The sequence below is a fragment of the Dromiciops gliroides genome, chromosome 1 (genome assembly GCF_019393635.1).
Source record: "Dromiciops gliroides isolate mDroGli1 chromosome 1, mDroGli1.pri, whole genome shotgun sequence".
Taxonomy (NCBI): Eukaryota; Metazoa; Chordata; class Mammalia; order Microbiotheria; family Microbiotheriidae; genus Dromiciops; species Dromiciops gliroides.
Window position 1 is genome coordinate 631,194,482 of NC_057861.1, and position 15,119 is coordinate 631,209,600.

At 49.9% G+C, this 15,119-nt stretch overlaps 3 protein-coding genes across 3 annotated transcripts in view; 1 reads left to right on the forward strand and 2 right to left on the reverse strand.

Moving 5' to 3' along the window:
* Positions 1–2,826, forward strand: part of MAPK8IP3 (mitogen-activated protein kinase 8 interacting protein 3) — a 91,163-nt gene extending 88,337 nt beyond the window's left edge. Inside the window, 3 exon segments of the mRNA XM_043971314.1 lie at positions 161–340; positions 506–649; positions 786–2,826. Of these exon segments, the coding sequence (XP_043827249.1) occupies positions 161–340; positions 506–649; positions 786–907 (446 nt within the window). The 3' untranslated portion in view covers positions 908–2,826.
* Positions 2,827–2,950: 124 nt separating this feature from the next.
* Positions 2,951–4,827, reverse strand: NME3 (NME/NM23 nucleoside diphosphate kinase 3). The gene is made up of 5 exons (XM_043971329.1): positions 4,683–4,827; positions 4,437–4,567; positions 4,204–4,305; positions 3,944–4,056; positions 2,951–3,776 (listed from the first exon to the last, which is right to left on the reverse strand). The coding sequence occupies exons 1-5, from the start codon at positions 4,726–4,728 to the stop codon at positions 3,659–3,661; spliced, it is 510 nt and encodes a 169-aa protein (XP_043827264.1). The 5' UTR covers positions 4,729–4,827; the 3' UTR covers positions 2,951–3,658.
* A 7,629-nt stretch (positions 4,828–12,456) lies between these two features.
* On the reverse strand, positions 12,457–14,860 carry MRPS34 (mitochondrial ribosomal protein S34). Its single transcript, XM_043977481.1, has 3 exons — positions 14,400–14,860; positions 13,393–13,435; positions 12,457–13,247 (listed from the first exon to the last, which is right to left on the reverse strand). Exons 1-3 carry the CDS (start codon positions 14,718–14,720, stop codon positions 12,970–12,972), a joined length of 642 nt encoding a protein of 213 aa, XP_043833416.1. The 5' UTR covers positions 14,721–14,860; the 3' UTR covers positions 12,457–12,969.
* Between the last annotated feature and the right edge of the window lie 259 nt (positions 14,861–15,119).

Here is a 15,119-nt window from a genome sequence, read left to right on the forward strand (position 1 = left end):
AGCTTCTGTTCAGAAAGCAAGGGGAAGAGCAGCTTTCATCACGGAATGGGATGGATGTGCCTGGGATGGCCTTGCCCAGCCCAAGTCACCTTTTCTTACCCCCTGGGCCTGGTGTCCTTGGAGGAAGAAGCCTTAGTCCATCTTCTCTCTCTTTTTCTAGCCAACAAGACATCCCCTACATCAGGGGAGGGACCTCGACCTGGTGGCATCATCCATGTGTATGGAGATGACAGTAGTGACAGGTCAGCCAGCAGCTTCATCCCTTACTGTTCCATGGCACAGGCCCAGCTGTGCTTCCATGGCCACCGGGATGCTGTCAAGTTCTTTGTCTCTGTGCCAGGTAATTATAGCACAGGCCTCTCCCACAGGTGCACATCCCCAATGCAGGTTCCTCTCCCTGACCTAGTGTAAGAAGCTTCTTACCAAAATCACTTGACTCCATCTGCCACCCAGACTTAGGAAGGGAATTCTGAACGTTTCCCAGAAGCCCACTCTGCTTTCACAGGGAATGTACTAGCGACCCTCAACGGCAGTGTGTTGGACAGCCCCTCTGAGAACCCTGGCCCTGCAGCCTCGGACCCCGAGGGCCAGAAGTTGAAGAATGTGCTTGTGTTAAGTGGCGGTGAAGGCTACATCGACTTCCGGATCGGTGAGTAGCTGGTCCTGCTGCAGAGGGTGCTCTCTTCTTTGTTTGCCCCCAACTAGGACCCCTTCCTCAGGGGCAGAACTGGGCTTTTTGGAGCACCGAGGGGTTCTCTTTATTGGCCTTCCTGCCCTTTCTGCAGGTGATGGAGAAGATGATGAATCAGAAGAGAATGCAGGGGATGTGAATCAAGTGAAACCTATGTTGTCCAAGGCTGAGAGGAGCCACATCATTGTGTGGCAGGTCTCCTACATTCCCGAGTGAGAGCCCGCTGCCTGCCGGCCACCCCATCCCTCCTGCCTGAACGCCAAGGTGTACATACAGAACTCCTGCCCTCCTCCCACTGCCAGGGACACAGCCAGCCCCTCCAGGCAGCCGAAGCACCTGCCTGCCCTTTTTCTAACCTCTCAATTTGCAGCTTTCACCATAGGACTGGAGGCTTCTCTAGCGGGTGGGGAGGACGTGGCAGACTTGGCAGAAAGAAAGGGGGAATGGAGAATGCTGAGCAAGGTGGGGGAGTGTAGACAATTGGATGGGGGTGGTAGGCTCCTGGGGGCCAATGTGAGCCAGAGAAGAAGCTGGAAGCCCGTGGCAGACCGTCTTGCATGAATGGGGTACAGGGTTCTAGGCTGAATAGCAGATGACCCAGGGGGCTTACTGGAGCACATTTTTGTCTGGGCTTTTGTCCACCAAGCCACACTTGTAGTCAGTGGGGGACATTATGTCAATGAATTCCCCCACTTTGAGCCTTCCTCTCCTCCTGTTTCCTACCAAGAAGTCTGTTCCCATAATGCCACAAGTCATAAAGGAGAGAAACCTGCCCCGCCCCTATTCCATTTAGAATTTCTGTGCATGTTAGGGGCCTAGGCTTTTGGCCCTTACCAAGAGAAATAGCCTAGGAGAGGGTCAGCACTGCCTTAAGGGGCACTGATGGTCATACTGACCTGTTAATCCTGGGGCTTGGGACCATCCTCCACATAAAGAGGGGATGTCTGCTCTGGGCTCTGGCCTTGAGTGTTTGGCCAGACCCACCTGGGCCAGCACCACACACGCTCCATTGGAAACCTAACAGTGAGCCCAGGTCTCTTATCCCCTTCCACAGGCCACTGAGCATGAGGTGACCTGCATTGTGAGGCCACAAGTTGTACAAGCCCCTTCTCCCTCCTGCCCTAAGTGGCTATTCTTCAGCTTTACTGCACTCTAGCCCAGGCTCAGTGCCTGACCTGGACCTGCCACTCTTGCTCCCTTCGGGTTCCTCCATCTTCCTGGGGTTTCAGAAGGTATAAAGTAGCCACCAGTCCTGTACTGTCTCTCTCAGGGGTCAGCCTCTTGCCTTGAATCTCTGAAGGCAATAAAAGCATAGTGTGCCCAGGTGCTGTGTAAAGATGTCCTCCCAGAGCAGGAATGGCTATAGAGTCCAAGCTCCCTGGCCACATTATTAAGTGCCTAGGGTTGGCCTGGGAGGTTTGCTGTCCTGGAGCAGATGCCTGCTGCTGGGAACTAGGAAAAGGAGCCATCTTGGGCCAAGCCCCTGAGTGGTGAGGGAAAGAAGATGGTTAGGAGGAAGCAGCTCAGCTGGGATGAGGTTTGGCTCCCAATGGGTTTTTCAAAAAGAAATTGGTGCCACTGGCCCATGGCCCTATGGCCCACCGAATTAAATAGTAGTTCCACAGACTGTGCTTCAGTGGCCACCAGCCCTGGGGGATGATCAGAGTTGTACAGGCCTTACCTATGTCTTCCCTGCCAGATTAGAGTTGTTCTTTAGGCCCCTGGGAATAAAGGGTTGAGTTTTTACAAGACTCCCAGCTACTGATCTCATCCTTCCTAGAGCTGTACAGGGCAGCCTAAGCATCCCCCATCTGGCTCCACCATCCTCTAAAAGAAGCACACTATCAAGGGCAGCCCCAGGTCTAGAGCCCATCCCCTCTCCCTCAGTCATGTGGCGAAAGGTGAAAGCTGACTGGCTTCTCCACTTCTCCCTGCCATCTTTCCACTGTGATGTATGTAAAGTTCATTATATGTTACAAAAGGATTTCCAAGTGTCTTTGAAGGCCTGAACACTGCACAGTTAGCACTGAGACTGGTGTCCTTGTAAAGAGAGGGCAGTAGGAATAATCTCCCCAGGCTTTGGCCCTGCAACTGAACCATGTACCTGTTCTGTATGTAATAAACGTGTTAAATCATCCCTGAAGCCTTCTTTAACCGTGGCTACCTGACTGATTACTTCCACATAGCCTCTCACACCCTGTTATTTCATTTTAGCTGATCTCCACAATAATGCCTGACCCCAAAATAAGAGAGAAGAAAAAGGGTTTACAAGATTTATTATTAAAAAGCGGTTGCTTTCCTTTGTGCTGTAAAAATCCTGCCCAAGGGAAGAGAGAGAAGAGGGGCAGCAGCTCAAAGGGAAGATGATTCCCTCCGTTCATCTGGTCCACCCCAACCACCCACAGACAGCCATGGTCACTGAGCTGCGGCAGCCTCACAGGTTCAGTTCAGTGATTTGCAGCTTGCATACAGCTACCCTAAGAATGGCTGTCACAGGGAATAGTGCTATTCTCCACATGCACTTGTGTCTGTTCTAGCCCTACTCACCCACTAAATGACCCATTACTTGTAAACAAAGACCTGCTAGAGCAAGGTGTACGAGAGTATTTACCCAATGATCACTTTTGCCAAAAACATCTATTCCCCACCTCCCAAGGGACCATAAGATGAAGTCAAATTCGACCACACCTCCACTGGCCTCGGTACCCCAAATCTTCTGAGTTCAGCTCACGGATAAGTATCTCCCCACTCCCCGGGGAATTATTTTCGCCAGGAGAAAGCCAAGCTCTCCTCACACCTCACCCACTGGTACTTTTGAGAGGCAAAGCAACCCGGGGCCAGCCTGGGGAAAACTTTGCTATAGAACATTTTACTCAGGGTTTGATCATGGAGCTGGAGGGAAGTTCAGGTGCATAAGCAAAGCCGCTTTCTTCGCAGTCATACCCCAAGGAAGCTATGCAGGCCCAGCTACTCATACAGCCATCTATCGGCACTGTCTTCCCAACAGAGTAGTTCATCTGCACGGAACCAGAGGGCGATCTCGCGGCGGGCGCTCTCCACTGAGTCACTGCCGTGAATGACGTTTCTGCCAAGAGAAGAAAGGATGAGGAGAGTACTGCCGAGAAAGGAGGCCACAGGGGAGAGGCCGTGCATAAGCAAGCCCAGCGGCCCCAATTTGGGGGCCGGGGGAGAGACTGCGGGGGCACTGGGACCTGCAGCAGCCGCCGCCGCCCCCCGCGGGCTCTGTCTTACTTGCCAACTTCGATACAGAAATCTCCTCGGATGGTGCCCGGCGAAGAGTCGGCGGGATTGGTTGCTCCGATGAGGGCCCGCGAGGAGCGCACCACGTCCAGCCCCTGCCACACCTTCCAGAAAGAAGAGCCGGGCCGGCGTTACGGTCGGCCCCGGAGGCGACCATCCAGAACCTTCCAACTGGACAGCGGCCGCCGCCGCCACGCGCTAGCCGCCTTCCCCTCCCCCCACCCCGCCCGGCCCGGCCCGGCAGTCCTCACCATGGCAACCACTGGCCCCGAGCTCATGTACTTGACCAGGCGGCTGTAGAAGGGCCTGTCCCGCAGCGCGGAGTAGTGCTCCCTCAGGAGGTCCTCGGAGGCCTGCGGACACAGGCGGCTCAGCCCCGGCCCGCAGCGCCCCCCGCCCCTCCGAGGTCCGGCCGCGAAGGAGGGGCGGGGGGAGGGCGCAGAGGCGGCCGCAGCAGGGGGGCGGCGGGAGCACCCCGGCTCACCTGCACCAGCTTCAGCCCCACCAGCTTGAAGCCTTTCTTCTCGAAGCGCCGGATGATCTCGCCCACAAGGCGTCGCTGGAAGCCATCGGGTTTGATGGCCAGAAAGGTCCGCTCATTCAGGCCGGTCCAAGCTGCGGAGAGGAAGGGATGGGGGAAGGGCGGGAAGGAGAGGCGTCAGCGACCCCCGGGGCAGCCCCACCTCCAGCCTCGACCTGGCCTCGGCCCCTTCGCCCCGCCCCCACTTGCCTGAGGGGAAGATGTTGGCGAAGATGGTTAGCACCAGACAGATCATGACGGCGATGGCGGCGGCGGCTGCGGCGGCGGGCAGCGGCGGGAGCCGGCGGGCGCGGGCGCGAGCACGCTCGGGGGAGGAGGCTCAGAGAAGGAGGGGGAGGGCCTTAAAGAGGCCGCGCCCCTCGTCACCTGGCGCCGGCTGGCTTCGATCGGCCGATCTTTGGAAGGGTATTGGCGAGGACGGCTTTGCGGAGCCTCTCGTACTGAGTCCTTTCCTGTCGGCCTCCTTAAGGAGCCGGCCCGCGGGACCTCACTGGGGACCCGATCCTCCGCCCCGCCCCTCCAGGAAGCCTTTGGACCCCCGCCCCCCACGTAGGCGCCGGGGGGGTTACGCAGCCGTAGGTGTCTCCGTTTGTCTTTTTCTGGGGGCGTTTGACTTGCCTCCTGCCCCGGCCCCCCCATCCGAGAACACTCCCACGAAGCGGGGTTCTGTGGTCCGCGGTGCGGCCGTGTGGGAGCGGGGCACTGGGCTGGGGCGCTCTCGGGCCTCCCCCTGGCCCCCGGCTAAAATGCCGCCTTCTGCTGGGAGCCTTCCCCTCGGGGGTCACCCACGCGTTACCCCCTCAGCACGTGTTTTGTTCACATTTGTCTCGTCTCCGCCTCTGGACTGTGCCCGCCCCTCTCCCCCAGCACAGTGCCGGGCACGTAGTAGGCAACTAGTAAACGCTGGTTGACTGACAGGGTGAATCCCTTGCACTTTCTCAGCAAAAATGAGTGGTCAGCACCGGACTCTCCCAAGGGCCTCGGTTCAAATGTCGCCCATGTTACTAGAGCACATCGTAATTTTGGGCTAAGCACGCTTCACAGGGCACCTATCGGGTTTGAACAAGATTCCTTCTATGGCTCCTACAATTCCTAAGTCCATTGAGAAGTCATACACCCCCCCCCACCAGTTTGTTTTGGGGAAAACACTTTCCCCACTATCCGACCTGTATGAGCCACGGGCCACCAGGAACACAAGGGCAGAGCCCAGACCAGGCCCCATCCATGACCAGCAACCCTCCAAGCCCCAGAGGATGAGGCATGTGGAACTGCATCTCAGGCACCTTGGATTTGACCCTTCACTCCTCTCTCCTAAATACTTTCTCACTTTGGATTTTCCTAACACCACTTTCTTCTGGTTTTCCTACCTGAATGACTGCACCTTTGCTTTTGTTGTTCAGTCGTTTTCTGTCATGTCCGACTCTGTGGTCCCATTTGGGGTTTTCTTGGCCAAGATAGCAGACTGGTTTGCCATTTCCTTCTCCAGCTAATTTTACAGACAAGGAAACTGAGCCAAGCACGGTTAAGTGAATTGCCCAGGGTCACACAGCCAGTAAGTGTCTGAAGCCAGATTTGAACTCAAGAAGAGTCTATCTGACTCCAGGCCCTATACCCTATCCATCTAGCCACCTGGCTGCCCATTTCCTTTGTTAACTTATCATATACACCACATTCCCTAAATGTGGATGTTTCCCAAGGCTCTGTTCAAGGCCCTGTTCTCTTTTATCGCATTGTCTCATCCTCATTCTCTTCAGCCCTACCCCTTCCACATCTCATTCTAGTTCTCTTCACCACTACCATTGTATCATCATAAAACTTCCCTTCATTTTGGATCTCTTCTGTGTCAAAGACCTAGCCTCCCTCTGCTGACATTGCTTCCCTGGATAGCCTCTACAAAACTGTCTACACTTTCTTTGTTCCTCCCCAACACACACAAAACATTCCTTGGGTGTCCCCACCCCCAGTTAAAGACTCTTCCTTTGCCACCGTCAGTCAGCAAGCTCTTACTTTGAGGTTCATTCTATCCACGTTTCTCACTCAATTCAGATCCTTTGGGTATTACATACACCACTCCCCTCAACCACTAGGTCATTCTCTGTCCTTTCCCAAGCAGTTCTGAAGCTGGCTTATGTTCCTCTTCTCTATCTTCAACTCCAGCCTTCATACTTTTAAAGGACTTCAAAATACATGCTGGTGTTCCTTCAAATTCCCTAACTTCCCAGTTCCTTAATCTCAAATGCCATGTATGATGTATTCCTCCAGAATACCTCAGTCACGAAAAAACACACATTGATCTCTCCATCATTCACATACTTCCATGTTCAAAAATTCTGAAATTCTTTCAGTTGCTCATAATCAGTACCCTAAAACTATTCTTGATCTTTCATTAGGATACTGAGGCAGCAATTGGTGGAGTAGATAGAGCACAGGGTCTGGAGTCAGGAAGACCTGAATTCAAATCCAGCCTCAGCTCCTTGATGGCTGTGTAACCCTGGGTAAAATGGGGATAAAACTGCAACTACCTTCCAAGGTTATGAGGAGCAAATGAGATAATTTAAAAGCAGCTGGTACATAATAAACACTGTATAAATGTTAGCTATTATTATCATCTGCTCCTTATTTCCTTCAGTATATTCTTTTTTTTTTTTGCGGGGCAATGGGGGTTAAGTGACTTGCCCAGAGTCACACAGCTAGTAAGTGTCAAGTGTCTGAGGCTGGATTTGAACTCAGGTACTCCTGAATCCAGGGCCGGTGCTTTATCCACTGCACCACCTAGCCACCCCCTCCTTCAGTATATTCTTAAGCCATCACCCCTGCTCTGATTTAACTTTCCTCCTTTTTCTGTCTGAACTCTACTCAGAAATCCTTGCCTCCTTGTCCTACTGAGTCCCATGCCTTGCCAACCCCCAACCCTGAATACTCACCAACTTCCCCTTCCACTCTTACATGCTGGTGAATAGAACTGAAGCTAACTGAAACCAAGACAGATTTGTTATCTAATCTCAACTGGGCCTCTACTATGATAAGGCAATACTGTTGTTCCCCCTAATTGATTTTCTATCCCACAACAGCTATTCCAAACTTTCTCATTTTAAGCCTCCCACATCTTCCCTTCCCACCCCCCATGCTCAGCTGAGGACCTTACAAGGACCCTCTTCATTTGCACTTGATCCCTCCTCTTCCCTTCTCTAGAAGTCTGCATCTGAAATCATCCTTTCTCATCTTCAGCCTCTCCCTATCAAGTAGTTCTTTCAAGTTTCTCCTCATAAACCCAACCTTCACAATGCCCCACCATCCTCTCGAGCTATGGTCCTTTATTTCCTCTTTCCCAGCCAAATTCCTTGAAAAATCTGTCTACAATCACTGTCTTACTGTCTTACTCCTCAACTTTTCACATTATGGCTTCTGACCTTATCTCACTCAACTGAAACTTCTCTCTCCAAATGATCTCTTAACCTCTAAAATGATTTTGTAATTGTCCAATCTAATGGTATCCCCCCTTCCACTCACCACCCCCAGTTCTTATCCTTCTTGACTTCTCAATTGCATTTGACAGTTTCCTCCTAGATATTTGCTCCTCTCTGGATTTTCATGACACCATTTTCATCCGGTTCTTGGCTGGCTGCTTTGCCATCTCCTTTGGTGGTTCATCATCCACATTATACCATATATCCTAATGGTGGATTTTTCCCAAGGTTCTATCCAAGATCTTCTTTTTTTGGCTCCATCTACACTTTCTCAGTAACCTCATCAGCTCTCATGTGTTTTTTTGTTCTGAGACAGAAAGAGGAATAGAGAATATGTGTATATAAATACATGCATATATATATTTACCTTTCTATATCTCCATTTTGAGTTACTCCTCCTGAACAGCAGTCCTGAAGCAACACTAATTCCCCATTGGATATTTCTTTTTTTTTTCTTTTCTTTTTTTTTTTTTGTTTTTGGTGAGGCAATGGGGGTTAAGTGACTTGCCCAGGGTCACACAGCTAGTAAGTGTTAAGTGTCTGAGGCTGGATTTGAACTCAGGTCCTCCTGACTCCAGGGCAAATGCTCTATCCACTGTGCCACCTAGCTGCCCCCCCCCCATTGGATATTTCAAACAAGATTTCCTGTAGACAGGCATCTTTAAATCATCATAGCCAAAGCATGATTCCTTATCTTTTCCCAATAATTCCTCTTCCAAACTAACCTATTTCTGTCAAAGCCACCACCATCCATTCAGTCTCCCTGGTTCCTAATCTTGGCATTATCTCAGACTCTTTACCCTCACCCCACATATCCAAATCAGTTGTCACATTTTGACATTTCAACTTTCATTACATCTCTTGCATCCAATTCCTTCTCTCCACTCACACATCTACCACCTTAGTTCAGGCTCGAATCACCTCTTGCCTAGATTATTGTTGACAACCTCTTAATTGGCTTCCAGCCTCAAGTCTCTCACGACTCCAGTCCATGCTACACTCTTCAGCCAAAGTAATCTTCTTTATGTATAGATGTGACTATTCTAACCTACATTACTCCAGTCTCTGAAAACAAAATGATCTTTTTTCCACACTAAGGCCACCCCTTCATTTAACATTCCTTCCTGATCCAGCTTCTTTCTAATCTTCAATCTTTCCTGTCTCCTACAAACATGCCCATGCCTCTCCCATCTTCAAAATACCTTAACTAAAGACTACCTTTCCTTCCCTTTCTTTTTTTTTCTTTTCTTCCCTTTCAACATAAACTTCTTAAAAAAAAAAAGCTGTCTCATTATCTCCATCTACTCACTTTTCAGCCCTTTGCAATCTGGCTTCTGACTTTTGTCAGTCAAATGAAAACTGCCCTCTCCAAATTTACCCGTGATCTCTTAGTTGCCAAATCTGACTGGCCCTTCCTCAATGTTCATTCTATTTGACCTCTGGACTCCATCTGACACTGTTGACCACTCTTTTCCAGGGCAATCTCTCTTCTCCAGGTTTTTATGTCATTGTTCTTTTGATTCTTCTATCTGATTCTTCCTGTGTTGGGTCAAGATCCAAATCACACCATCTCCAGTAACTGCAAATGCGCCTCAAGGTTCTGTCTTTGGTCCTCTTCTTTCTACTTTCTCATTTGGTGACTTCACCAACCTCAGTAGGTTTTTTTCTCTATGCAGGTAACTCCCAGATAAGCCTAGTCTTTCTCCTGAGCTCTAGTCCAACATCCCTAGGCTTTTTCTTCACAGAAGTCAAGTTCAAGTCACCACCTTTCACAGGGACTACTGCAAGTCTCCCAACCTGTCTCCCTGCCTCCAGCCTCTCCCCTATCCAATCTATCCTCCACACAGCTTCCAAAGTCATTTTCCAAATGGTCTGACCATGTCACTCTTCCTCAGCAAACTCCCAGGGTTCCCTATTGTTTCTAGAAGAAAATGTAAATTCCTATTTGACTTTTAAAGCCCTTTCCAAGCTAATGCCAAAATCTTTCTAGCCACATACACTATTCTCCATACATCCTGCAGTACAGCCACACTGGCCTTGCTGTTTCTTTGTATGTCTTTGCACTAACTTCCTCACCTCCACTTCTGAGAACCTCATTTTTTCCCCAACTCAGTTCATGCAAACCATGTCCTTCAAGTCTTTTCTGATCCTTCCAGCTGCTGCATTTATTTTGTAGGCAGCTAAGTGGCACAGTAGATAAGAACACTGGACCTGTAATTAGGAAGACCAGAGGTTAAATCCTGCCTCGGACACTTACTAGCCATGACCCTGGGCAATCATTTAACCTCTCAGCCTCAGTTTGTTCATCTGTAAAATGAGGATAATAGCATGTACGAACTGGGATCAAATGAGATAACATGTAAAGCAAAATTGCTACATAAATGCCATCTGTGGCCATATATTCATTATACTCACAATGTCTCCTCTCAATGTAAGCTTTTTGAAAGCACAGTCTGTTTCATTCTTTGTTCCCCAGTGTCTAGCTAAGTACCTAGTACATAGTAGGTGCCTAACTTATCATCTGCTGATCTGTCTGGTTTCAACTTCATGAAACAGATGCCCTCCTAGGATAAGCTCACTACCATGTGTGAGGGCCAAAATTTGACATACGGAGTGTTATTTGGGTGACTCAACTTAATATTGAGGTCCCAGAAATATGAGGGACCTTTTAGGTTCACCCTCCCCACTGAACTGCCCTTTTTAGATATTTCTCCCAGGCCAATAAGAAAGGAGCCTCTAAGCTTTAGTTCACAAAAGGATCAGATTTTATTACTTGGGAATTAATTAAACAACAAAGGTTAACCTAATAAAAATCAAAGATAAGGAAATAGGAAAATAGAAATAGAGAAATACTCTTAACTCTAAACTTAACCTATGCATTCCCCAGACCGTTTCCAATTAAGCTAGTTAAAAGGAATTTAGGGTATTCCTTAATTAACTCACCAGCACCTGGAAGTCTACAGTTGCTTGTGTCACCTGGAACAGCAGCTGCCCGAGACAGAGCAAACACTCCCCACCACCGCAAGGGCAGAAAGAACTAGAATGCTAACTTAAGCCTTGATTATCACCAGCTTCTTCAGCCTCCTGTCCCTTGATTAGAGGCCTGGAGGACAGAAACTAGACTCTCAGCTCACTCCACTTTGTATCTACTTCTCTGCCTGGTTTCAACTGCATGGAACAAGATGTCCCCTTCTGCCCACCAGCTACCAGATACTCTCCTCCTTCCTCCTCCCCTATCCTGATTCCTTTTGTGTTGTCTCCCCCTCTCAATTATAAAATCTTTGAAGGCAGGGACTTTCTTCTTGTTCAGTCATGCCCGACTCTTCATTGATCCTATTTGGGTTTTTCTTGGCAAAGATACTAGAATGTTTGCCATTTCCTTCTCCAGCTCATTTTATAGGTGAAGAAACAGACAGACAGGATTAAATGACTTGCCTAGGGTCACATAGCTAGTGTCTTGAGGTGGCATTTGAACTCAGGTTTTCCCGACTCTAGTCCTGGGACTCTATCCGCTGTACCACCTAACTGCCCAGGGCAGGGACGACCTTTTTACCAATGGTTTCTTTAGTGCTTACTTCCTAGCACATAGTAGGTGCTTAAATAAATATTAGGGGGCAGCTAGGTGGCACACTAGATAGAGCGCTGGTCCTGAAGTTGGGAGGACCTGAGTTCAAATCTCACCTCAGCCACTTACTGGCTGTGTGACCCTGGGCAAGTCACTTAACCCCAACTGCCTTAAACATCCAGGGTCATCTCCAGTCGTCTTGATCTGTATCTTGCCACTAGACCCAGATGGATGGCTCTGGAGAAGAGAGTGAGGCTGTTGACTTTGCACAGCCTTTCCTCATTTAAATCCAATTCCCTCCATGTTATGACATCACCTCCTCCTATTGAAGAACAAAGGGCAACCAACCAACCTAATAAATATTTAATGGATCAGATTTTGGAGATTGTAAAGCACTATAGAAATAGTCTATGATTATTATTGCTATGCAGAAAAGGAACATGAAGCTTTCAGCATCTTTCCCTTATGACATCCTACACACAACATGTCATATCATCCTGTACTTTTTTTTTTTGCAGGACAATGAGGGTTAAGTGACTTGCCCAGGGTCACACAGCTAGTAAGTGGTCAAGTGTCTGAGGTTGGATTTGAACTCAGGTCCTCCTGAATCCAGGGCTGGTGCTCTATCCACTGTGCCCCCCACCCCCAATCCTGTACTTTTTAACCCATCATCCTATATTGCTCTCATTCCAGCATTTGTGAAAGTCATCTCCCCAAATGAGCTCATCTAGTAGTTTAGGGCAAAACTGTTTCCCCCCAAGAGAAGTAAACAATAAAGGTACTTCAGAACCTCATTGCCGCAGGCTCAGCATTCTGCTAAATAGGTTAAGAGCCTCAGGAGGCCCTTCTTTCTTAACAACTCATGAGTAAAAACTCAAGCTTCCCCTTGTTTGGATCCTGATGATTTAAAAAACCAGACAAGCCAGACAGCAACAGTTTGCCTTCCTTTATTTGTATTTGTATAGAACCAGGCTCTGGCTCCCACTGAAAGATAAAATGAAACAGTAAAGGAAACACCAGGGTGGTTCTATGGAACACCTCTGCCTGGACTCCTCCTTGAACAGTCAGATATTGGACGTAAGCTCAAAAGAATGCCCACTGGCTTTGAGGTACAAACACAATGTGCTATGGAGCACTTGAGACACCTCTGCTGCTGTGATCTCTCCCAAAGACGCCTCTGACCCTTTCTAAAGCAGGAATAAGAGGCCCAAATGAGTTGTACACTCAGCAGCAGTACAATGAGGTATGGTGAAAATGGCATGGGCTTTCCAAAATGCTAAACTTCACTCCTTTTGCTGAATTCCATGGGCTCAGATTAGTCAATGCATCACCAGAAACATAGTATAAAACTGGTTTCCTAGAACATAAATTCTAGAAATTCTTCCTTAAAAAGGGTGTTCCACGCGTAAGTTCATATTGCACATGACCAAGCAGCTCAGGGCCTTTACACTGGCGTGCCTTCTGCTTGGTTCTTGGCATCTTGCTTTTGAAAAAAGACTCTTTTCTTCAAATCTATCATGGGCTCCTCAGTGCTGAAGTTGCCCTGCTTCTGTCGCTCTGCAAAGATCATTGCCCGGAGCAAAGGTGGGTAAGGCACATATCGTACAGTTTCCTCAGACTTAGGAGTAAAGTTCTTAAAGGCTTCCTCCTCATGCTTGGGCACCAGCCTCCAATCGTGGTACATGACCTGGTCAATCTCCTTTTCTTGGCTCTCTGTCTTACCTGGGGAAAAATTGAAGCAAATGGGTACCTATTGCTGGCACAGTCTTGCTACCATGAAGTATATGGTGGTCTTTCCTCTCCCGTGAACAAATGCATACACCAATAAGCAATCAGGCTCAGAACTCTAGCCCCCTACTTTCCTTACCTCGGAAGGTCAGGATCCCCCAGGCCTTTCCATGATCCAAATTCTACAAAGCAAAGACAAGGAGAGGGGGAGGTCAATCCAGTGACACAAAAACTCTCTTCTTCAAACCTTTTTTATCACTTCAGCCCAAGGTGGGGGGTGGGTGGGGGTAGAGGCCCCCATCGATATCAGGTAACCTAATAATAATTAATAAAAAATAGAATCAAAATCTCAGATGGAAGGGACCTTAGATCTAACACCAAACTCGACACCTAAATGACCAGGAATTCCCTGTATGTGTCTACCATGTGGTTATTCAGCCTGTGCTTTAAGACCTTCAGGGATGGATTTCATTCACTTCTTCGAGAGGCTGCCCATTCCAGACCTGAGCAGCTCATTATGAGGAAGGTTTCTTAACATGAACTAAAAACCTGTTTCTCTCTGCAACTTCTAGTCCTTAACCCTAGATAAAGTAAATCAACACATAAATCAGATACAAACTAGAATGTGATGGTTATGAAACTAAACTATGGTAAGTACAAATGAGTTTTAAAAAAACAACGCCTGAAGGGCAGCTAGGTGGCACAGTGGATAGAGCACCGGCCCTGGATTCAGTAGGACCTGAGTTCAAATCCGGCCTCAGACACTTGACACTTACTAGCTGTGTGACCCTGGGCAAGTCACTTAACCCCAACTGCCTCACTTAAAAAACAAAAACAAAAAAAAACCCCAACACCTGAGACCTTTCCATACCGCCAAATAAATCTGGCGTATTCAAAAGTCGGCTTCATGGAGGACATGCAAAGAGCGGGGTTCTACCCCCTGTTCCTACACTGCCTCCATCACGGGTGACCTTGGGGGAAACCCCTTTGCCCTCTGGGGTCGGAGTCCCCATTTATAAAAGAGGCTCTTTCAGCTCGGAGCCTGGGATGCTGGGTGAGCTGGGCAGCCTAGCGCAGGGACGGGACCCCGGGCTGAGGGAAGGCCCTTAGGCCCGCACGAAAGGTGGTGGGGGGAGGTGTACGCACCGACGCCGTGTAGTCGGCGCGGATGCGGGTGAGGCGCCAGTAGCACGGCTCGTCGTGCTGCCACAGCCAGGACTTGCGCGTGACGAGGCGGCCCAGGCCGAAGAGCGGCAGACGGCTGAGCAGCTGCAGGAGGCGACTCTCGCGCCGCACATCGGTCCAGGCCTTCTCCGGGAGGCGGCGGCCGCTCCTCGGCCGCGTCATGGTCTCGTAGTCCAGGGCGAAGCGCTCCGAGTCCCGCGGCCGCGCCTTCAGCTCCCGGTAGGCGCGCACCTTGCGGGCCAGCTCCGCGATCAGCCTCGGCCGCACTTTCTTCCGCGCCATCACGCCGGCCCCGACCTCCCGCCTCTGCACCAACCTGAGGCCGCTAGCAGAGGAGAGCTCACCTCCGAGCCCCGCGGAAGCCACGGCTCAGCGCCGGAAGCACCTGGTGTCTCCGGCATTCGGGGCCGGGCGGCGCGCGCTGAGAGGAAAATTGCTTGGGAGGGCGTTTGGGGGAGGGAGGCGGCTGAACCATGACTATGGTTGTTTGGGGGCGCTACCTGAAGGGCTGAAGTGCAGTAAAGGAAGAGGGAGGGGAAGACTCAGTGGTAGCCGGAGCGGAGGAAACGCGGAAAGAAGGAGGACCTGAAGGAACTCGGGAGCAGGGGCAGGGAGGGACAGTAACTGGGGTCGAACCACGGATCTAGGAGAAAGGGCGGGGGCGGGGGCGGGGCCTGAAAG